General features: G+C 37.5%; 1 protein-coding gene across 7 annotated transcripts in view; it reads right to left on the bottom strand.

The window, feature by feature from the left end:
• Positions 1-24,794, bottom strand: part of LOC115215792 (flotillin-1) — a 103,757-nt gene that overhangs the window by 54,771 nt on the left and 24,192 nt on the right. For 5 of the 7 annotated variants that reach the window (XM_029785099.2, XM_029785113.2, XM_029785093.2 and 2 more), the window contains exon 2: positions 6,659-6,734. In XM_029785099.2, the coding sequence (XP_029640959.1) occupies positions 6,659-6,734 (76 nt within the window). Of the gene's footprint in view, positions 1-6,658; positions 6,735-21,400; positions 21,405-24,759; positions 24,765-24,794 lie in introns of those variants that run through there. The other 2 variants (XM_036498551.1, XM_036498568.1) reach the window with 2 other exon arrangements.

The raw sequence follows: 24,794 nt of genomic DNA, 5'->3' as shown, positions 1-24,794 counted from the left end.
AACATAAATTGTGACTAAGGCTTGGTGGAATATTTTAATTCAAAACTTATGAAAACAAGACATTTGTACTACAGAGCCAGAGCCGGTTTTGGCCGGGTTGGTAATGAAAGGGTTAATAAAGACCTGACAAGTAAATTAAGAAGCATATATGGAGTTGCAAGAAAAATCTGACAAAGTGTTTTATAATTAACCAATTAAGCACAACTCAATCTACTTCTTGGGCTACAGATATTGTATGTATGTTGCCTAATGATGGAATAAAGAATATATAAGCGAAAGGTAAATACCACTTTAAGCCCAATGCTCAGCTATGCAGATAAGAAGATCTCTCCCTGGAGAAGATAATTTATTGCAGGTAATGTTTATATTATAACTATGCAAGCCACACTATCTATTTGCAACAACTTGGTGAAGTAGATGACGATTTCTACCTTAGCCTTAGGCGGACCAATACCTAGTAAGTGAGATGAGGTCAACATAATGTAGGCAGACGCTGATTATATATTCTTTTATTGTTTTACTTATTTCAGTCAGTGAACTGCAGCCATTCTGAAGCATCAACTTGGAGGGTTTAATTGTGCTATTTTTTGAAAAATTTTTTTTTTTATTTTTCAAGTTTGATATTTATTCTATTGGTCACTCATTGCTAAATCACTAAGTCAAAAGGACATAAACAAACCAGCACCGTTGTTAGGCAATGAGAGATAAATACAAGGACACACACATATATGGGCTACAACACAATTATGGTTTACCAAATTCACTCATAACACATTGGTCAGCCTAGGGCTATCATAGAAGACATTTGCCCAAGGTGCCATGGAAAGAGACTAAGCTCAAAACCATGAGATTATGAAGCCACCAAGCCATGCCTGTATCTCTAAACACACAGACACACATGTATACTGAGGGACACAAACACACACACCTTTCAGCAATGTATATTGGTGAGCAAGGAAACAGGTGCATTTGAGCAAAAATACTGTGTATTTATTGCGCTGAAGATGTAGACACTCCCTTGTCACTCTTACCGGAAAAGCAGTAAACCAATGACATTATTTTTCACGGAATGCCCAATACAGAATTAAGAGTAATTGAAGCTAAGTTGTGAAAACCCGAAGAGGAATCTTGTACTAAATGCTCTTGCCTGCAAATAGAGATATCATAAACAAATCCTTGACAGGAAATATTACTGCTTGAGAGCTAGGTTTGCAAGGAGGTCTTTGAGTGCTTGAAGAGGTTGTAGAATATTTGAGTGTCCAACTGAAGAAAGAGAAAGAGAGCAAGAGAGAGACTGAGAAAGCGCGTGAGAGAAAGTGCAAGGAAGACAGAGAGAGAGAGAGAGAGGAAGGTTTACTGAACAAAATTTTTTTCTTAAGTCGTAGGTTATTTTTCTATATTTATTGACAATTACTACCAAGAAGACTGACAAAATGACAAGCAGAGATTTTGGGGGAAAAAAAGAATTTCACAATTTATATTACTATAACTGAATGATGGAGTGGGGACTTAAATGAAATCTCTCTAAAGAAGTGATTAATTTCTATTAAATCAATGTGGCTAAAGATAAAGATTTATCCATCTCAAATATGTTTTGACATGGTAGCGATAAAACTGGTAAACAAGGAGCAAAGGTTATGTGCGAATGTTTCTATCATGGACTAAGCTCACAAAACTATTCAAAATCAATATTATAGCGAAGTAGAAACGGGGTCCCTTTATTGATTAGTCAAGAGAAGAAAAGCAGCACTAATGAGCATTTTGCAGGACTTCTAAGACAGTGGGAAACAAAGAAACCATGCTTCGTAGGTCATCATCAGGCTGTTTACAGCAGAATGGACTCTGCATATAATGGCTTAAACTGAAGGAAGGGTCAAATCCAACAGCAAAGAACACATATAATCTATGCATTTTCCATTGACTGTATTTCACTCAAGGCTTCAGTTGATTCAAGCTAAATTACAAGGCTCTGGTCAAACATGCTATACAGTGGGAGTGAATCCAGAATCACTCAACCGAAAACTAACTCCTGAATCTCAAAGCTATAATTTGTACCAGACAAAAACAGGTAAGGGGACCAAGCAAAACGTAGTGTTAAGCACCAACTCCTTTCTCTCTCTCACTCTCCCTCACACATACAAACAACTACAAAAGAAGACCTTAAAAGTATAGAAAATTTAATTAACACTGTGAGCATATGAAGTTATACTACAGTGCACCTTCAGAATGTATTCATAATAGCTATTTATAACTATGAAAGTTAAGTACCTCAGCCATCTACTTGGTGCAGTCATACTGGTGACAGGATATGAATTCTCGAACCTTCAGCTTGTAGCCAAGTACCTTATCAAATTAAACAGCTGCAATTTCTAAGACAAAGATAAAATCTATTTTTGCAGTCAGCCTTTTCACTCAATGGCAACAGCGTTTTCAACACCAGACCATCTCTGTCTGTTAATAAAGAGGAGAAGATGGGGATCTTTGACCAATTAGAAAAAGCAGCCAAAACTCTTTCAAGTCACATTTTACTGCTTTGAAAAAAGAAAAAGGGGACACATTAGATAATATAACCAAAGATACACAGAGTGAAGAACAAAGTGTGGTGTGATCTTGGCTAGAACATACATCTCCTGGATCATGACAACCCGGGGCTAAACAACAAAGATATCAGAGCATTACAAATGAAATTATCTCAAGTAATCTTATTTCTATGTTTATTTTTAGGTTATATGATATTTACATTAAAATAATAGTTGCCTCAATTCAAGTTTCTTCCTAGATCTAATCTGTTTATAATTTACTCCAACCACAACAATGGCTTCAACAAACAACCAGCAACCCAGGTCATCCAGTCACTGACACCAACCGCTCCACTTGGCCCTAACAATCTTTTACTATTCAAAGTCTTTACATACCTAAGTTGTCACTCCTACAAAAGCAGAAAGGTTGAAAGATATCAAGTGGCTAACAAGCATATATAACATTCTACCACCTACTGCTTACATTTTTCTTCAAATATTTTCTTTGTTTTTGTTCAGTGCCATATCACCCATCCCCTGACCCAGTAGGCCTATAAAACAAAGACCATCAAACCATCTTTTATCCAATCTTACAATATCTGCTGTTTTACCTTTTTTTTTCCACTAATCAAAAGGAAGGTTGCAAATTTTGAAGTGGAGGTTATATATTTTTTTATTGCCCACAAGGGGCTAAACAAGGACAGACATAGGTATTAAGTCGATTACATCGACCCCCAGTGCGTAACTGGTACTTAATTTATCGACCCCAGGAGGATGAAAGGCAAAGTTGACCCCGGCGGAATTTGAACACAGAATGTAACGACAGACGAAATACCACTAAGCATTTCGTCCGGCGCGCTAACGTTTCTGCCAGCTCACCGCCTGAAGTGGAGGTTATAGTTAAGATCAAACCACCTGCTAGGAACAGCCAAATCACCCTCAAATTACACCCACTGTCTTAGAAAAAGGCACAGTTGATAACCTTTTCCCAATAGAAAAATGAGATGGTTATGGTCGTTGATCACTGGTCTGTTGGGTCAGGGTTGACCTAAGACTAAACAATGGCTGGAACTTAGTTTATCAACTCCATTGAAGAATGAATGGTAAAGCAAACCTCAGTAGTGTTTGAACTCAAAATGCAAAGGTACATAAACCGTTTCCAAAACTTCTTGTGTTCGACTGATTTTGACATCCACTGTCTTCTTTAAGACATTAAATTATTTTAACTGGGTTTTGAATAGTCATCATCATCATTGTTCGACTGTGGTCGAGACTCCATAGTCTTTTCAAATGGCTAATAATGTGTGCGTGCGCCGCTACTACACACATTAGAAAGCATTGTACAACCAAGCACTAAAGAAGGTCTTTCCTCCTCCATGAAACAAAGCTGTTCCCACTGGATGTCAACCCAGTATTTCTAAGCTACAGACCGAGTAATTTATTGTAAGGTTATCTCCCTAGACAGATTGCCTTCACTACGGCTAAGGAGCCCTTTCTACCCCACTGACACAGGTTGTACTGGTTTACAGTTTACCAGTAGTAGGATCCGATGCTGCATACATCAGACCTGACCTGACAACAGGTCTGAATAGTACTAATGATATCTTTCTCATATAAGAGACAGGCTGCTACTGATATTTTATAGAAACACTTAGTACACTAGAATACCCAGCCATGGAAACAGACTATAGAACCTAGAGTGGCCTTTGGCCTTGCCACTTTTTGTCAATCCATCCAACCCATGTCAGCATGGAAAGTGAATGTTAAATGTTGATGATGATGATGATGGTGGTGGTAGTGGTGCATAACAGTAGACAAGATGACAGAAGCAAAGATTTTTTACGTATATAGAGCAATGAAACTAAATACAAAAAAAGCTTTTACTTCAGTGCTTCAGTGATTCTGCTACATCACTGTCTTCAAATTAAATAACACTAATTATTTTTAATTGTTTTTTTTTTTTTGAATGATACAAGGCCAATTTGTCTAAAAGAGGAGAGCAAAGCGATGAGATAATCTATCAAATTGATTCTTGCAGATTTAAATGGTGCTTATTTTCTTAAAACAAGAGGGTGATGAAAGAAAGCAGACATGAATGGCATTTGAACTCAGAAAAGGAAGGGAAGAAACAAAGTACTATAATGCATTTAGTCTGGTGCTTTTGTGTCTTGGACATCTATGGTTTTACTTAACACTAAAAATAACAAAAGATCAAGAGAAATGCAATCTAGTAATTATGTTATGAACAAGTTGAATACTGTAAATGTAGTGAGCTGAAAAACATTGACAGACTATACAAGCAATTAGACAAAAACTCCCTCTAGAGGTGTTTAAAAATGTAAAAACAAGCAAGGGAGATGACTGCAGTAAGATCATCCATCCATCCATTTTCTCTACCCACTATTCCGGGAAAGGGTTGAGAAAGTAGAGTCCTTAGGCATTTCTTCCATAGGGTCCTATCAGAAGTTATTACACTTTTCAGTTAGATCCCTAAGCGTGACTAACAGACTGTGTTTAATTGTCTTATTCTAGGGCTCTTGCTGGCTGGATCAGCTTGAAAAATCCATCTTGCAATTGTTTTCTGCAATATTCTAATCACATGTTTGTAGTACAGGAGCTGTGACTTAACAAATGGGGAGAAGTAGTGGCTTGACCTGCAGAGACTCCCTGCTCCCTGAGCTATGCACCCTTGTTGAATAACACTATTCCAGAGATCCTTTGGAGGAACCTCATTTTTAGCTGCATGTATTCATGATTGTACCCAACATTCATGACTACAGGTGGGGAGAGGCACATAAACCAAATTGAAGACAGTGAGGTTGGACAATATATATTTCTTTACTACCCACAAGGGGCTAAACAAAGAGGGGACAAACAAGGACAGACAAAGGGATTAAGTCGATTACATCAACTCAGTGCGAAACTGGTACTTTATCGACCCCGAGAGGATGAAAGGCAAAGTCGACTTCGGCGGAATTTGAACTCAGAACGTAATGACAGACGAAATACCACTAAGCATTTCGCCTGGCGCTCTAACGTTTCTGCCAGCTCGCCACCTTGACATTGGACAATATAGATAATGAAAACTAGAGTGGATCTGATCTTTAACCCTCAACTGATGATACTTAACATTATCAGATTTGTTATTGAAAACCATACCAAAACACATTACTTTCACCAGATGGCTTTAACCCTTTAATGTTCAGATTACTCTGTTAAATGTAATACTTTTCCACTCAAATTGTTTTGAATTACTCATGAATTATCTTATAGCTTTGAGGTTTCAATGATGTGATTGTTTATTTTTAGAATGACATTGTAGGTTAGATGTGAGAGGCTAGTTATGGCTAGTTCAAATATAAAACATGTAGAATATTTGGGACAGATATGGCCGGTTTAAACACTAAAGGGTTAAAAAAAATCAAAACTATTCCAGTTTGTCATGGTTTATTTGTTATTTTTAGATTTTAAACAACCATAGAGTTTTTGTCTACTAATTGTATGGATAGTCTCAACTGACTGAAGTTTTTCAACTCACGATATTACATATGTGGGAACCTACAATGTCTATTATTCAGAACACTCCTCTGATGTATTTTCTCAAAGTTGTAGTGTTGAATACTGTTGTAGTTTTAAATCATGCATTTTATACTAATGTAAAACAAATTTTATTTTCATAGACAGGAGCAATAAACTAAAAATAACACAAACATGGAACCAGTAATTTCTTCGTTTTTACCCCTTACTCCTCTAAACCAATCAGAGAAAATCATACTAAGTAACTAAGACTATAGTTAAAAAAAAAGATTAAAGAAAAGACCTCAGGTTGATCTACCTTAAGGTAGACAGTAAGGAGAAAATTATATTTTATCTAAGATTAAAGCTAATGTTTAAATTGATAAATATTATAATAAAAGATATAAAGTAAAAAAGTTAACCCTTTGATGGCACTATTTCTAATGAAATACAATGGCTATGAGTCATAATTAATTTTGAAAATAATCAAGAATTTAGAAGGATTTAAGTGATGGTTTTAATTTAATGGTTTTAAGTGATGGTTTTAATTTAAAATTGGTCTCAAAAAGGGTTAAAATATATTCTGCTTGTTTAACAAAAATAATTGATAGATTGATACTGACCTCTGTATTTTCTGAATTCCAGGCCAAACAAAAGCTCTCCCTCCTCGGATGTATGCTGGTTGACTGTGAAAGCATCCTGTAAAAAAAGAAATAGAATGTAAGAGATAGAAATTATTACTGGGTTTATTTGTCTTAGCATAATCTGAGGGCCACCACAAATGTAGAGGGAAGGGTGAAAGATAACTGCACTGACCCCAGTTTTATGCCAATTCATCATCCACAAATGGACAAAAGATAATGATAACTCTAAATGATAGAACTAAATTCCACCAAAAAATTTACTCAGTGTGTTACCATTTCTAGTATAACCAACAATCAAAAGCAGATAAGAGAATTCAAAACTCAGGTTGATTACTGGTTATAACTACCAGCTAGAAAAGAGTATGAACATCAAACTTTATCCTTGCTCCATGAAACAGAGAAGCTCACCTATTGTACATAACTAATCACAAAAGGTAATGCATCAACTTAGTATACTAAGACAAATCTTTTATATATTTTGTACTTCATTACATCGAAATCTGAACCAAAATCGAAGTCGATCAACATCAATGGAAATTGCAGCTGTGATACCAGTGCTGATGGCATGTAAGCGAACCATCCGATTGTGGCCGTTGCCAGCACCGCCCCGACTGGCCTCCGTGCCAGTGGCACGTAAAAAGCACCATCTGATCGTGGCCGTTGCCAGCCTCGCCTGGCCCCCGTGCCGGTGGCACGTAAAACGCACCATCCAACCATGGCGGTTTGCCAGCCCCGTCTGGCACCTGTGCCGGTGGCATGTAAAAAGCACCCACTCCACTCACAGAGTGGTTGGCGTTAGGAAGGGCATCCAGCCGTAGAAACACTGCCAGATCAGACTGGGCCTGGTGCAGCCTTCAGGCTTCCCAGACCCCAGTTGAACCGTCCAACCCATGATAGCATGGAAAGCGGATGCTAAATGATGATGATGATTACATAGATTTGCTGTAGATGGTAAGGGCAGAGATTATTTACACACATTTTTAGCATACAACCAGATGCACTTTCTATTGCTACCACTCACCCATGAAGGTGGAACCTGCAGAGAGCCTGATAGACTAAGCTCAGACATTAGTGATGTAGCTTTGTTAGCAGGTACAAAACAATGTGCATTGGGCGGTTTAAAAGTAGTTTTAACTGAACAGGAAACAAAATACAATAAATATCAAACTGCAGATTAAAAGACTTAACTTTTTTTATTTTCTTTTAATCAACATACGATTTCAGTAGGAACTGAACTCAAGTCAACAAACTGCAGCACAGCTACTACCTAGTGATGAATTATAACACTTGTGATACCCTACATTAATTAGATTTTGCTAGTAACTATGGTTACCAACAGCTGTAAGGCATCAGAAGATAACTGCAGCATGTGTTAAACACCTAAACAAACAGGAGGTGCCTCAACTTAATATAATCAACCAACATTCTCACTAGGTGATAGCGATTCCCATATAGGTTTGTATGAAATCACAAATTTGCAGGAAGATGGGGAGAGGGAGTATAATTGAGTCAATTAACCTCAGTATATAACAAGCACTGACTTTTTTTGTTTTTTTTGACCTCATTTCTTCTTGGAATGCGAAGCAACGTAATTAAATCTTGTAACATTTATTCCAGTTACCAGCATTTCTGCTCAAACTGAGTAAAATTATTTTTAACAGACACAAAGCCAGGAATTTGGAGAACGGGAAGAGAAGGGATTTAGTTGGTTACATAGATCCCAGTACATAACTGGTATCTTATTTAATTGACCACAAAAGACGAATAGCAAAAGTGACAATGGTGGAACTTGAACTCATAATCTGAGTCAACAATGATTTCAGTAATGAATTTGATGAGAAGATAGCAAAGTTCAGTTCTCACTGCTCTCTTATTCATCAAAGTCTCTAGGCCATCATGGAGAAGTTTAAGAGTGGCTGTCCATGGAACTCCTATATGCTAATGATCTAGTTCTCATAACTGAACCTAAATGGTAATTAGAGGAAATTCCAGACTTGGAAGCTAAACTTACAAGTAAGGGGCCACAAAGTAAACTTAGCAAAGACTAACATTTTGATAAGTAGAAAAGATAGAACACTGGTATATTTAGGGAAATGGCCTTGCTCCCACCTCTCTTCTATAATGTGAATGGCTGTGTTCCTCAGAGCAAAAAAACCTATTATGTTCTGGATTCTTCTCTCTCATTTTACCCCTCATCCCAGAGTATAAAGCAACCCCTCTCTCAACTGTAGTTCAATTCAAAGAGAATCTTAGTCTTGCAAGCATAGCAACTTCAATAGAGCTAGTACCGCAGAATAATGCACGTAGCTCAGAAAGCATGTTAAAGTAGACACAATGCAATCTTCAGATTGTTGGATTCTATCTCAGTATGGAAAATAGATTTTTGATGATGATGAACGCAAAGTGACAGAAGTAATATCAAAATACTAAAACGTATGAACATTTCAAGATGTGGCCTCTAATCTGTCTAAGAGGATAATAAGTCTATGTATGTTGGACGATTATGGTCCATCTGACCCATGCTAGCATAAAAAAGAAACAAAATAGAGTACTAGGCAAAATTTTCCAGTTGGTCTTAATCAAATAATTTAAGCCAAAATTGTTGTAAAATACAAATTGCCTCTGATTATGCACAAGGACAGTTTATATAGTGAAAGGATTTCACTTGGTTTGCTAAAAATAGCAGCCAAATTTTCTTTAAATCATACTCAACCATTAAAAAAAAAAGAAAAGAGGAGTACAAGACAAATCAAGTAGTCTTAGATGCATTATCCCAAAGAACTAAGATGAGGTGGTCATGGCTTGGACACTTGAATTCCTGTACAGTCAGAGTGAGCTGGCACCAACCAACTTAGACTTGACTGAATTATGCCCAGTACTTATTGGGGTTGATTTCAGTAGGATAAAATGGTAAAAGTCAACTGTAAGATGTTTTTAAACGAACAACAAAGATATAACATAATAACATTTAATTTGCTAAAGTGTTTACAGTTTCTACTAATTCCACCAATTCACTTGCACACGAGAAATCCAAATGACCTAAAATATCTGTAATTATCTCTCATGACATTAGGTAAATGCCACTTACAGAAAGTATTTCCTTTCCTGCCCACCAATAACTAAACTGTGGATTAATATTCTAAGCAATGGGAGACTAAAAAGGAGCAATTACTAAAACTCATACTTAACATGTACTAAAATTAACAGTTAAACCATTTATCTGATGCACTTTAAAATGAGCCAGGTAATGAGCCTCTATGCAGTTTCCAATTTGTTAGAAACAGCAGTCAAATCTGTCAATCAACTCATACTATCATCTTAAGAAGGATGGACCTCTTAGTATACAAAAACAAAAATAAGTTCCAAGTTGTAGACTACAGCTTTATATCAAGACAACTAGTATTTTGCATAGGAGCATCTCTTTTCACAATGATGATAATCAACAATTAACTCCTGAAATTTGTTTAGGTCTTAACAGAAAAAAACCTTTAACTAAAAATATTGTATACCTTAAAGTACTGTTATAGGACACTAGAACAAGTTAACTTAGTTAGATAACTTAGGTTTTGGCCAGTATAGGCCCAGGCCATGTATAACTTAATAGCAACACCTGGTGAAGCCTTTTAGATTGTGATTCACACCTTAGTCATATGTGGGACACCATGGCCTGCTCTAGCAAAGAGATATTAATGCTGGAGACACATACAGGTGCAGGAGGTTGGTCCAGGATTTTTTTGAGAAATTTATCCAGAAAATTTCTGAATTTTATGGGTATATGTTTCCGTTTTGCTGTATTTTAGTATAATACTAAAGAGAACTGTACCAGTTGAGGTAAAGTAGTTGTGTTGTAAAGCTGTTATGCATTTTGAATTCGATTTCTATAGCAGGCAAATAGCACAGGGGCCAAGTCTTGGGCAGATGGCATAGGGGTGGAGTCTAGGGTGGATTTTAAAATTAATGCCAACATCATTTGTACAATATTGATGGAATATTTCCCACATCACACAAATGATGTAGAACTCATGGCAGTATTGGAGAGAGGAAAGATTGAGTTTTTTTTTAGTCAACCCCAGTAGTCAATACTGGTCATGCTGTCTATCTTTCTTGTTATTGATCTCTGGAGTGCTTTCACTTTCATAATGCTTGCTTCGTGTGGGGAGATCACAGTGGGCAGAAGAAAATTCATTTAGAATTATGTAAATTAGTGCATTTTGAGTCACACACACACACACTTTACAAGAAACTAAAAATACAAATTGACCAAAGTTTTACTTTTGGATTTATGTTTGCTTGTTTATTAATATATTCATTTATTTATCCATTTTCATTAACCTCAACTTGAACCGTCTCAATAGTTTGACTAGCAATTTTGAGTAAATCACAGCATTAAACTAGTGTTGGAACTCAATTGGTACCGTGACAGGACATTAGATGGGTGAAGGACATAGCAAAGGAACATTGAGACAGTGTTGCTAGAAGTAGCGAGTTTAAAATATTTGTGCAGCACTTATTTTGGGTCACTAAACTGCTAGAAATAGCAATAAAATCTCACTACCAGCTTGGAAAAAAAAAAGAGAGAAACAAAGAAAAGGAAAGATATATTGGATAATGTAGGCTTAGATGCAACAAATTTCTTTGAACAAAGCTGACATGGAAGTAAACAACAATTCAGTCTCTTATGCTTGCACATATAATATCAACTGAAACTCTTTGAAAGCTTGAATGTCTCGATAATTGCACATTCTGACCTTTGAATATTTGATAAGTCACCTATTTTCTTCATGCGTGCAAGATTACATTATACCCTTTGATACCAGTGTTTCATAGATAAAGACTTGAATGGTAATCTTTTGAATTACTCAAAACATCAACATAAGAAAATACTATCAAGTGCAGCATACAATAGGTCAAATAACCAGCAAATATCAATATATGTAGTCACAAGTGAGAACTCCAAGAATTGTTGGCAACCCAGATCAAGGAGAGCTGGTATCAAAGGCATGCATGATTATGATCTCCTCCACCACATCCCATATATTAAGGTCTACATTGTCTAGCTTTTACTGGTTTCAGCCATTGGATTGTGGCCATACTGGGGCACTGCCTTGAGGGTTTTAATTGAACAAATCAACTTCATTACTTACTCTATTTCTCTTTAGCCAAAACTGTAAAGTTATGGGGATGTAAACAAACCAGCAACTGGCTGTGAAGTAGTGATGGGGAATGAATACAGAAACACACACAAATGTATACATATGTTATGATGGGGTTTCTTTTAGGTTCCATCTATCAAATCCACTCACAAAACATTGTGGTTGGCCTGGAGTTATAGCAGAAGACACTGAACCAAGTCGCAATGCAATGGGATAGAACCTAGAACCATGTGGTTGGGAATAAACTTCTTACTTCACATCCATTTTTATTTTAAAAAACTAGGGTGGTTTGTCTTGTTTTGGATCCTCCAAATATTTGCTTGGCTTGCAAGAAATGCCTGTCAAGAGCTAATGCTTTGAGACAAAGCATGAATGTCACAATATTGCAGCTGACGCTTACCTATAAGTCATAAGCTGTTGAGTCTAAGTAAGAAGTCAACATGTGCACACAGATCAAGAGTAGCAGAATCATTCCTGATTATAAATGGAGAGAAAACATTGCTGATGGAATCTACCTAAGAATTTTACAGGTAATTTTTAAATTGACCCTCAATACTTTTAGTGGTATTTTTTCAATACCAGAGATACTAAAAAGCAACGGCACTGCATATTCAGCCAAATTATCACTTGGAATTTAGGGTACATGTGGGTTATATACAAGGGGGTGCTGAAAAGTACCTGGCTCTAAGGGTACCATGAAAGCCTGGTTGGAGGCCCAACCTTCTAAGTTCTTTTACAGGGTTTCAAAGAACTGAAGGACTGCTGCAATAAGTGTGTGAATCCAAGAGGGGAATATCATCATCATCATCACCATAATCATCGTTTAGCGTCCGGTTTCCATGCTAGCATGGGTTGGACGGTTCAACTGGGGTCTGTGAAGCCAGAAGGCTGCATCAAGCCCAGTCAGATCTGGCAATGTTTCTATGGCTGGATGCCCTTCCTAACACCAACCACTCCGTGAGTGTAGTGGGTGCTTTTTACGTGCCAGACAAGGCTGGCAAACGGCCACGATCGGATGGTGCTTTTTACGTGTCACCGGCACGGGGGCCAGGCGAGGCTGGCAACGGCCAAGATTGGATGGTGCTATAATTAACTGATCCTCCTGTATTTTCTTTTATCCAAAGCCAGGAACTTTTCAGCCCTCCCTCGTATATATTTGTGCATATGCGTAGCGACAAAAACACAAAAACTTGCAATAAACTGAATCAATAATGGCTTAGTTGACTCAGTAGAAGATCGATGGATTTGTATGTCTCATCACCAGCAAAGTCTGGTGATCCAGGCAAAGCTTTTAACTGTTGCTGGTCCAATCCAGCTAGCAGCAGAATATATATAAATACTGTCTGTTGTAGTTAAAGAACATGGATGCAGCAGTAAAATTGCTAAATGGATATGGTATTAGACTACCAGCTAGTACAATTCCTCTGCAGGCATTTCTTTGTGTATTTACACGGTACACTTTATTTGATCTATCTCATTTCCCTGGGGACTAAGTTCTTGTCCAAACTGATTAACCACACCAATGATCAAAAAACATTCCAACTATGACCATTCTCTATTTTTTTTTATTTTTACAGACTGTGTATATTGCACAGCAATATTCAATGTATTCTTTCTTTTTGAAGATGATAGAGTCTGATTTGAGGGATGTTTTACAACCAGATAATGCTAATCACACAAATGTTAATGAGACAGTGTTTTTGAGGTAAGTACATGGAAACAGAGGAATATGTTTAGAAATTGTGGTAAGGCTTCATTTAAGAAAAAGGATTTTCAGACAAATCAATCTTTGAAATGCTGACTAGATATATAAAGTGAGAGATTATGTATCAACTGCACAACTACTTTTTTTTTTAAGCTTAGTACTCATTCTATCGGTCTCTTTTTGCTGAACCACTAAGTAATGGGGGGGTTGTAAACAAACCAACACTGGTTGTCAAGCAGTGGTGGAGGACAAGCACACATGCATAATAGGCTTTTTTTCAGTTTCCGTCTATCAAATTCACTCACAAAATTTTGGTTGGCTTGCAGCTACTATAGCATAAGTCATTTGCCCAAGGTTCCATGCAATGGGACTGAACCCAGAACCATGTGGTTGGGAATAAACTTCTTACTTCACATCCATTTTTATTTTAAAAAACTAGGGTGGTTTGTCTTGTTTTGGATCCTCCAAATATTTGCTTGGCTTGCAAGAAATGCCTGTCAAGAGCTAATGCTTTGAGACAAAGCATGAATGTCACAATATTGCAGCTGACGCTTACCTATAAGTCATAAGCTGTTGAGTCTAAGTAAGAAGTCAACATGTGCACACAGATCAAGAGTAGCAGAATCATTCCTGATTATAAATGGAGAGAAAACATTGCTGATGGAATCTACCTAAGAATTTTACAGGTAATTTTTAAATTGACCCTCAATACTTTTAGTGGTATTTTTTCAATACCAGAGATACTAAAAAGCAACGGCACTGCATATTCAGCCAAATTATCACTTGGAATTTAGGGTACATGTGGGTTATATACAAGGGGGTGCTGAAAAGTACCTGGCTCTAAGGGTACCATGAAAGCCTGGTTGGAGGCCCAACCTTCTAAGTTCTTTTACAGGGTTTCAAAGAACTGAAGGACTGCTGCAATAAGTGTGTGAATCTGAGAGGGGAATATCATCATCATCGTTTAGCGTCTGCTTTCCATGCTAGCATGGGTTGGACGGTTCAACTGGGGTCTGTGAAGCCAGAAGGCTGCATCAAGCCCAGTCTGATCTGGCAATGTTTCTACGGCTGGATGCCCTTCCTAACACCAACCACTCCGTGAGTGTAGTGGGTGCTTTTTACGTGCCAGACGAGGCTGGCAAACGGCCACGATCGGATGGTGCTTTTTACGTGTCACCGGCACGGGGGCCAGGCGAGGCTGGCAACGGCCACGATTGGATGGTGCTATAATTAACTGATCCTCCTGTATTTTCTTTTATCCAAAGCCAGGAACTTTTCAGCACTCCCTCGTACATATTTGTGCATATACGTAGCGACAAAAACACAAAAACTTGCAATAAACTGAATCAATAATGGCTTAGTTGACTCAGTAGAAGATCGATGGATTTGTATGTCTCATCACCAGCAAAGTCTGGTGATCCAGGCAAAGCTTTTAACTGTTGCTAGTCCAATCCAGCTAGCAGCAGAATATATAAATACTGTCTGTTGTAGTTAAATAACATGGATGCAGCAGTAAAATTGCTAAATGGATATGGTATTAGACTACCAGCTAGTACAATTCCTCTGCAGGCATTTCTTTGTGTATTTGCACAGTACACTTTATTTGATCTATCTCATTTCCCCGGGGACTAGTTCTTGTCCAAACTGATTAACCACACCAATGATCAAAAAGCATTCCAACTATGACCATTCTCTCTATTTTTTTTTTATTTTTACAAACTGTGTATATTGCACAGCAATATTCAATGTATTCTTTGTTTTTGAAGATGATGGAGTCTGATTTGAGGGATGTTTTACAACCAGATAATGCTAATCACACAAATGTTAATGAGGCATAGTATTTTTGAATTAAGTACATGGAAACAGAGGAATATGTTTGGAAATTGTGGTAAGGCTTCATTTAAGAAAAAGGATTTTCAGACAAATCAATCTTTGAAATGCTGACTAGATATATAAACTAAGAGATTATGTATCAACTGCACTACTACTTTTTTTTGTTAAAGCTTAGTACTCATTCTATCGGTATCTTTTTGCTGAACCACTAAGTAATGGGGGGTTGTAAACAAACCAACACTGGTTGTCAAGCAGTGGTGGAGGACAAGCACACACGCATAATAGGCTTTTTTTCAGTTTCCGTCTACCAAATTCACTCACAAAGTTTTGGTTGGCTTGCAGCTACTATAGCATAAGTCATTTGCCCAAGGTTCCATGCAATGGGACTGAACCCAGAACCATGTGGTTGGGAAGCAAACTTATCACACAGCCAAATATGAAAATGAGGAAGATGATGGCTCTAGAGGATGCACACAGCATCTTGGAATAGCTGAAGTCTGTAACTATCTAAAGAAAATTATATGCAGCATAATACAAAAACAAGGAAAAAACAATTATGCTATGAATTATATTTTTCAGAATAATCCTTTCATGAGAAAGTTCTAAAGTTGGTTTCACTTCATATAATTTTTGATATTTTAATGGTCTTTTGCAATACATCTTTTTTTCTTTCGTGTACGATGGGTTCTAGTATGTTGTTGTTGTTGTTGGCTGGTCTGAGGCGACGATTGGCCAAGTTGCTGAATGAATGAAAAATGTATTTCTTGAGTTGCATGAAGAAATAACTGACTACACCCACAAATGATTAACAGAAGATTTTATTATTGCACATAGAGTTTAACTGTGTCAATCTTTTACAACCTCCTCATCATTTAGCATCTGCTTTTCCTTGTTGGCAAGGCATACATGGTTTGACTCAACTGGTAAGCTGGAGAGTTGCACCACATTCCACTCTGATTTGGCATGATTTGTATGGCTGTATGCCCTTCCTAACACCAACCACTTCAAGAGTGTACTGGGTGCTCTTTATGTGCCACTGGCATTGGTGCCAGTTATGTGACTCTGGCATCAGCCACAACTATGCTTTCACTTGGCTTGATGGGTTAAGCATGGCTTATCACCAGAGGACTTGGTCACTTATCATTGCCTCTGTGAAAGGTGCCTTTTATGTGTCACCAGCAGGGGTGCCATTTATGTTACACCAGCATTGGCCATGACTACGGTTTCACTTGGCTTGATAGGTCTTCTCAAGCACGGTATATCACCAAAGATCTCTGTCACTTTTCACTGCCTCTGTGAAGCCCAATGGTTGAAGATCATACTTCACCACCTCGTCCTATATCTTCCTGCGTTTGCCTCTCCCACAGGTTCCCTCCACAGTCAGAGATCAGCACTTTTTATGCAGCTTACAGTAATAATTACATACTGGAAGTCACTTCCCATTTGGAGTTTACAACAAGCTTACTGATTTAGTAATTTGTGGCTGGCCCATCCCAATTGAAGAATATTTGCATAATATTCATGGTGACAGAATTTCTGTTTATTATAGGTCAGCTTTCTTATCTTACTGAGTGTGGCAAGAATAGTGACACAAAATGCAGCTATGTGAAAATTCTGAAATTACCACCAAAAACCGCTTTTTAAAAGCCACAAGGAGAAGATTCTGGAAGATGGAATTGGCTAATGAGTTGACACTGATTGGTGGCTTCCAATCATGTGAAACTACTCTGGATTGATCGTGATAAACGACTGGCTACCTAGTAGTTCAATTTTGAGTCACTCACTGCAACATATTTGTTTTCCCTGCTTAAAATGGAGCAATTATTTCACAACTGAAAATATTCCCAATGCTAAGCATTCAATTGGGAATTGGAATGGACTAGGCTTTAAACAGACAAATTGGAGCAAACAAAATTACATATCTTACTCAGGGGCACAACACCATAGCTACAGTAATATCTGAACTTATTGCTTGTCTTAGTACTCGAGCACATTAACCTCAATGGGCATTTGCAGAATTCCCTTAACACATATTACTAAGATCTATTGGGAATGATATATAAACTAATGCATGGCACTGCAATATACATACACACGCACATTTTCCTGCAGCCAAGATTTTCTTAGTTCTTTTATTGATATATATATATAATATATATATATATATATATATATATATATATATGTGTGAAGCCAGAAGGCTGCATCTGCCAGATCAGACTGGGCCTGATGCAGCCTTCTGGCTTCACAGACCCCAGTTGAACCGTCCAACCCATGCTAGCATGGAAAACAGACGCTAAATGAGGATGATGATGATATATATATATATATATAATACAAAATGAGACAAGAACGCAAAACATCCGGACAGTTAGGTCATACAAAAATGGGACAAAACATCCAGATAGACGATACAAAGAAAACAAGGACGGGTCATTTGAAGTTTTCTTTCCTCAGTCAAGTACCATATCATCTTTGCAATTTTGGCTGATTATACTCGAGATTGCTCCAATCTGGCCAGCTCCAAGGAAAAACTGAGCTAAGAGCATTAGATTCCTTGGAAGAAAGCAGCGAATGTATACAAAAACAAGGATGGAAAAAAAACAGACGTTACACAAATATAATGAAAATAATAACAGGACATAACAGGTGTCTTTCGACTAAGGACAAATTAAATTAGGCTGGCGTGTGTGGAAATGAAGCCTTATGGCAGGGATATAAGATTACACAAACACAGGGAGGAATATCGATGTTGCACGGACAACAGCCAGACACACACATAATCATCATAATAAAACATCGTTTTCTTGCACACTTGGGTTGGATAGAATTTGTTGAGGCATGTTTTTTTTAGATGCTGTCCCTGTCACCAACCTCCTCCCATTTCCAAGTGAGTTACTTCCTCATGACCAGACATGTTTGCATACAAAATTGGAAATGGACACTGCTTGCAGACAGTGACACTAGTGAAGGCCGAGCAAATGCAAGTGAAGTCATATGGTTCCAGGTTAATTTCCAGTGTGCAATAATCAGTTGGCACTGAGGTACTTTAAACAGGTACTAAGGTACTTTAAACAGAGTTCACTCTGTTGCAAACATTCAGACCAGACCCACAAATTGTGATCTCTTTCTACAGTTACGGAGGTTGTGAGTTCAATTCCTGGTGACGCGCTGTGTCCCTGAGCAAGACACTTTATTTCATATTACTCCAGTCCACTCCAGGGCTATGGAGGACACATTACCCAAGGTGTCGCACAACAGGACTGAGAATTTGAAAGAAGCTATGTACATGTTATATGTACTCCAATTATATGGCTTTGATTTTTAATCCTGTATGCAATGGTATCACTTCTGATACATACAGTATCCTTCAACTGAAGAGAGAGAGGAGCACTGAGACATAAAGAAAAAAAAAAGTATCCTCCCTTTCATGCCTAAACCATAGATTAAAAAAAAATTCTGCAGTCACATCAACAGCCTTGAAGCATTATGACAGTCTAGATTGCAACACAGATGTAATCTCTTACAGCTGTACTGTGATCCACAAGCTGTTAAGTAGTCTATGTAAGAATAATCAACAGCATGATAGTAGTACAAACTAAAGCATGGCATATCAAGTGTACTAGGTTTATAGGCTGTTTGTAATTGATGGGGAGGTTACTTTGTGCTGTATAACTTATTGCGTTGACTTAGGACTTCTTTTTTATCACTTAGAAAGAAAAGGGTATCATCAATGACCTGATTTTTGTTCTTCAGGGCCTCTGATTTATAATGGGAAGAAGGAAGCTATCCTCAAATCTGAGATCTAGCTCAAATGCTTACAAGAGTGAACTTTGCTGAAGGCAGAGCAAAGACCAAATGTTGCTGCTTAACTGGGTGATGAATTAAATTTGTTATTCAAAACCCCAAAATGCAAAGGGCCAGAACAGATACCATATGTGAATAATTTGACCAATTTACAGCACAAGACTAGATCCTTTATTTTATAGCCCCTGACATTGACAGGATTTGAACTTACAAAGCAGAGAACCAGGACGAATACAGCAAGTCATTTAACCCTCTAATGAATTAGCTAACTTGTTACCTAGTTAGTTTCTGGAAGATAACTCTTCCATTAAGTCTTGGCGCCGATTGCCAACAATAGTTAAGTAAACTTAAAGTAAATAAACAAATTTTTTCTATTCAGAAAGACAACAAAACACCAGTAATACATGTGAGTTCAAACCAAGCACTAGTAGCTCAATTATCATCATCATCATCATCATTTAATGTTTGTTGTCCATGCTGGTATGGGTTGGATGCTTATATCAATTTAGTTATCTCCACTCTTGGGAGAGCTTTCTATGTAATTTGCTCACTTATGGGCTCCATATGTAAAGGGGTACGTGTGTCTGTGGAGTGCTCAGCCACTTGCACATTAATTTCACAAGCTGTTCTGTTGATCGTATCAGCTGGGACCCTTGTCATTGTAACCAACAAGAGAGCTCCTATCCTTACAACAGACTTCTGTAGAGGTCCAGAGTATGGGGACTGCCCATACCATATGGGCACTGCGCTAAGCCATAAAAAAAAGGGGGGAAAAAAGCCTTTATTAAGTTAGAAAATATTCAAATATTGTAGATCTATGGCATTGTTCATTCTCCACCTGCACAAAAAGGTAACTCTGTATACCTTAATTTGTTTGGCTGATACAAACTTCAGAGTTGAAGTAGGAAATGCAGCCATCTTTCAAAACAATACATGCAAATCACACCATACTAGATAATTAGATGCTGGACTGGTCATGGTTGCTATACTTTCAATCATATGCCTCCTTGAGAAAGGCTGACCTGGAGTTAACAATATGGTGTTAGGAAGAGTATCCAGCTGTAGAATCCAAGCCAAATTATATATATATGAAAGATTTGCATTGGTATGGACATGCAAAATGGGCAGTGAGTGAAGGCAAATGGCTCAGTGGTTAAAGTATGGGGTTCACAATCATGAGGTAGGGAATTTCATTCCTGGACTGGGTTGTGTGTTGTGCTCTTGAGCAAGACACTTTATTTCACGTTGCTCCAGTTCACTCATTTGTAGAAATGAGTTGCGATGTCACTGGTGCCAAGCTGTATTGACCTTTGCCTTTCTGTTGGATAACATCGGTGGCATAGAGAGGGGAGAGTGGTATGCTTGGGCAACTACTGGTCTTGAAATATTGGCCCCCAGAGATGAGACAAAGGAGTTTGAGAAGTAGATATGCTAAAAGCTATACCCAACCAACCCACCCATTTCAACAATAAAATGATTGTAGGATAAAAAATTTACAGTATCTAATCAGGCATTGTTGTATAGTTAAGTTTGGCTCACAACTGCATGGTTCTAGGTTCAATATCACTGCATGACACCTTGGACAAGTGTCTCAACCATAACAGGCCAACTAAAAGCATTGAATGAAACTTGGTAAGAGAAATCACAGAAGCTTGTCTGGTGGGCATAGTGGAAATGGTGTGTCTAATGAGTAGTAGACGTCCAGTATAGGTAGCAGTGTGTTGTGTCAGTAGCTCCGTCAGTTATCTTTCAGAACTAATCCAATCAATTCAGATGTAAACAGATGCTAAGTTCAATTTACTCCAGTAGAAAAAACTAGGTGGAGGCACAATGGTCCAGTGGTTAGGGCAGTGGACTTGTGGTCGGAGGATCACAGTTTCGATTCGCAGACCGGGTGTTGTGTGTGTTTATTGAGCGAAAACACCTAAAAGATCCACGAGGCTCCGGCAGGGGGTGGTGGTGACCCCTGTTATACTCTTTCGCCACAACTTCCTCTCACTCTCTCTTCCTGTTTCTTGAGTAACGCTGTGATGGACTGGCGTTCCATCCAGCTGGGGGGGAACACATACGCCACAGAAACCGGGAAACCGGGCCCATGAGCCAGGCTAGGCTTGAAAAGGGCGAGAAGAAAAAACTAGAATTCCTGACTACAACAATGTTAACCATCCTTATGTCAACAAGGCCTTGTGGACATGAATATATATCAGGACAATCAAAATGGACCTGACTCAGGATCCATCCATCTGACAAATACTCATTGAGCACAAAATGGGTTGATGCTTTGTAAGTTTTGGGGGATATCTCTGAAGAAATCGAAGTTAGAAATCATTTCTAGAACAAGGAGTCTCATAAAAAATATGAAAGGAAAATAATAAAAAGAAGTCTGGTAGCTTAATTAGCAGTGAAACTTAACTGACCTTCTCATACAAAAATCTATTCAAATTGTTTATTGACTAACAAGGAGGGGTGTCTGAGCCGAACACAAATTACCAATACAAGAATAGATTTAAACAATTTTGGAAGAATATTAGATAGGAAAAACTCTTTCAATATTCAGAATAGGCGCAGGAGTGGCTGTGTGGTATGTAGCTTGTTTACCAACCACATGATTCCGGGTTCAGTCCCACTGCGTGGCATCTTGGGCAAGTGTCTTCTACTATAGCCTCGGGCCGACCAATGCCTTGTGAGTGGATTTGGTAGACGGAAACTGAAAGAAGCCCGTCGTATATATGTATATATATATATGTATGCGTGTGTGTGTTTGTGTGTCTGTGTTTGTCCCCCTAGCATTGCTTGACAACCGATGCTGGTGTGTTTATGTCCCCGTTACTTAGCGGTTCGGCAAAAGAGACCGATAGAATAAGTACTGGGCTTACAAAAGAATAAGTCCCGGGGTCGAGTTGCTCGATTAAAGGTGGTGCTCCAGCATGGCCGCAGTCAAATGACTGAAACAAGTAAAAGAGTAAAAGAGAGAATATATACAAGTTTGTAATTACAGAATTTTTTTTATGAGTCGTAATAAAAACATATTTCGCCTATGTGTGTTGTGTGTTTTTGTTTTTTTGCAGTGCCTGTGGGTGCTATCTTGCCCATCACTCACTCGCCTTTCTGCGATTGTATATTATCCTGAGTATACGTGCTTGCATTGGTTATTAAATGAGGACTTGTTGAACATACAAAAAAAAAAAAATAAATAGAAAGAACGAAAGAAAGAAATGCGGGTGTCATAACAGGTTCAGTTAGTTTAATATGTACATGGCTTCTATACCCAGCTTCTACCCCACTTAAAGATCGCTAAAAATGGCAGAGAAAAGAGAACGTTCTCTCAATTATTTCCTGTCAATTCAGTTTTCAAATGCAGCCGGGATCGATAAAGTATCAGTAAAATAATTAGTCGATTGATTTTATACTGCTAAATAAAACATTGTTCCTGTGCCTTATTATCTACTGCTCCCCACCACCTCTAAAATATATAATTTATACTCTTCAATATACATACTTAGCTCCTTAATAAATCAATACACACACACATGTACACCCTGAAAGCTAGAGTTTTATTTTATTGTAAAGAAATTCGGCCATCTGTGACGTTCACACAACTTTAATAAAATAGAATTTTTAAAAAATGAATTTCCTGGCTTTATGCGATTTTATACTCCGACACTTTTTTCATCAGCAGCCAAACTGGATGCCGCTTTGTATTTGTGTTCCTATATTTATATCTACTACATACATACATACATAGAATATTTCACCCGCACACTCAGAGAAAGAGATACCATTGCGGCATTCTTGACCTAATTCGGGGAAGAAAAAAAAACTCACTCACTCGCTCGCTTGCTCTCCCCAGGAAGCACGGGCGCACTGACTTTCAGAAATATAGTTTCGTAAATATCACAGACGCATATGACAAACATTAAAACGAGAAAAATTAAAATGTATTTAAGAGTGATTTCTAACACAGGTACCCCATTGCAAATTCCAGGGAAGAAAACGGTAAAATTACGGGTGGAAAACAGCCCATTAAATCGACTTAGTGTTAACAGGTACATTGTTTTATCGACCCCGAAAAGATAATTTCTAATATAGATAATATATGACATTAAAAAAAGGCTTAATAATGATTAATTTTAAGATAAGTAAGCTCATCAATTTATTTTATTTTATCGGTGTACCTTCTTTGTCAAAACAATGTCAGCTAATTAGTTTATTGTCAAGTACCACACAGAATATCTGAATTAGTAGTGTCGCTTTTCTTGATAATTAAATTTAATTCTCCCCTTTAAGACCATCTTTTCTTTGGTATTTATTTAGTAGACTGCTTCCAAGTATAATTAAACCTTTGGAAAGTGATAAGATTAAAAGCAACGTAACATGAAATAACTGCTGTGTGTGTGGTCACTCAGCCTGATAGAAAAAAATATATTTAAATCCCCTTCAAATCATACAGTCGTAAGGTCATTTTGGCTATAGTCATATAAATAAACAAAAATTAAAACGGTTGAAAAGCTTTTAATCAACCCAAACAAAAGGCTAAAGAGATTTTAAAGGAGCATACGAGGAAGCTACTACGTGCTCGCACAACTTGCTAGAAATAGCAGCCTAGTCTCTTCTCAAATCATACCTTATCTTTAAACATACACAAAAAAAAAAAGGAAATACCACATTGTATAAGTAATTGTAATTATTCTTTCAATGAATTTTTCTCGCAGTTGTGCAGTTTCAACCTCCGTTTCCTTTTTAGTTTGAACTTTTCACTATCTATTAGTGAAAGAATCATGTCATAGCGAAAAAAAAAAAACATACCCTCATCTTTTGTTATTGGACTTGATTGTATATTGAAATGAAGGCTGTTATATTATGGTCGAGTAATAATACAGAACAAATAAAATGCACACTATTTTAATATCCCCCACGTAAATATATTTTTGATATTACTCAGTCCTGCAGAAGTGAATTAGCAGAATATTTACAACATGGTGCAAAGTACCTTATGGTATTTAGTTAATGTACCCATTACGTTCTGAGTTCAAAGCCACTAGCAGGTGGGTCCTCCCATCCCAAAAATTTGTGAAAGAAAGCATTTAGCATTACGTTATATATATTTTTTATTATTCTAGAAATTTAATACTTTTCTTGCTTTAATATCTTGAATTTATCTCGGGATGTTCTAATTTCAGTTCTAACAACATGAGTATTTGGAACAGACTGAAAATGTAGGTCAAACAATGTACCATTTTAGTGTGTGTGTGTATGTATGTATGTATGTGTGTGTGTGTATATATATATATATATATATATATATATATATATATATATATAAATATAAATATATATATCTATATCGAGAGAGAGAGAGAAAATGAGGTTGACTTTATAACATGAGGATGACATTAGAGACGATATCAATAGCAGCAGTCGTGGTGGAGGTAGGAGTTATTTTGAAAGAACAGAGGACAGTGAAAAGGTTCTTTTCGCGTTTTTCCCCCCATCACCTTTTGGGGGAAAATAGATTTGATGCTGTTGATGTTCAGTTCCATGCTTGCACTGATCAAGCAGTCTGTGATCAAAGGCGCTCTAACCATGACCATCTTGTTCTTTTCTGTCAATGTTTCAA

Source organism: Octopus sinensis, linkage group LG1 (assembly GCF_006345805.1).
Source record: "Octopus sinensis linkage group LG1, ASM634580v1, whole genome shotgun sequence".
NCBI lineage: Eukaryota > Metazoa > Mollusca > Cephalopoda > Octopoda > Octopodidae > Octopus > Octopus sinensis.
Note: the sequence above shows the minus strand (reverse complement) of the source record. Positions and strands in the feature narration are given on the sequence as shown.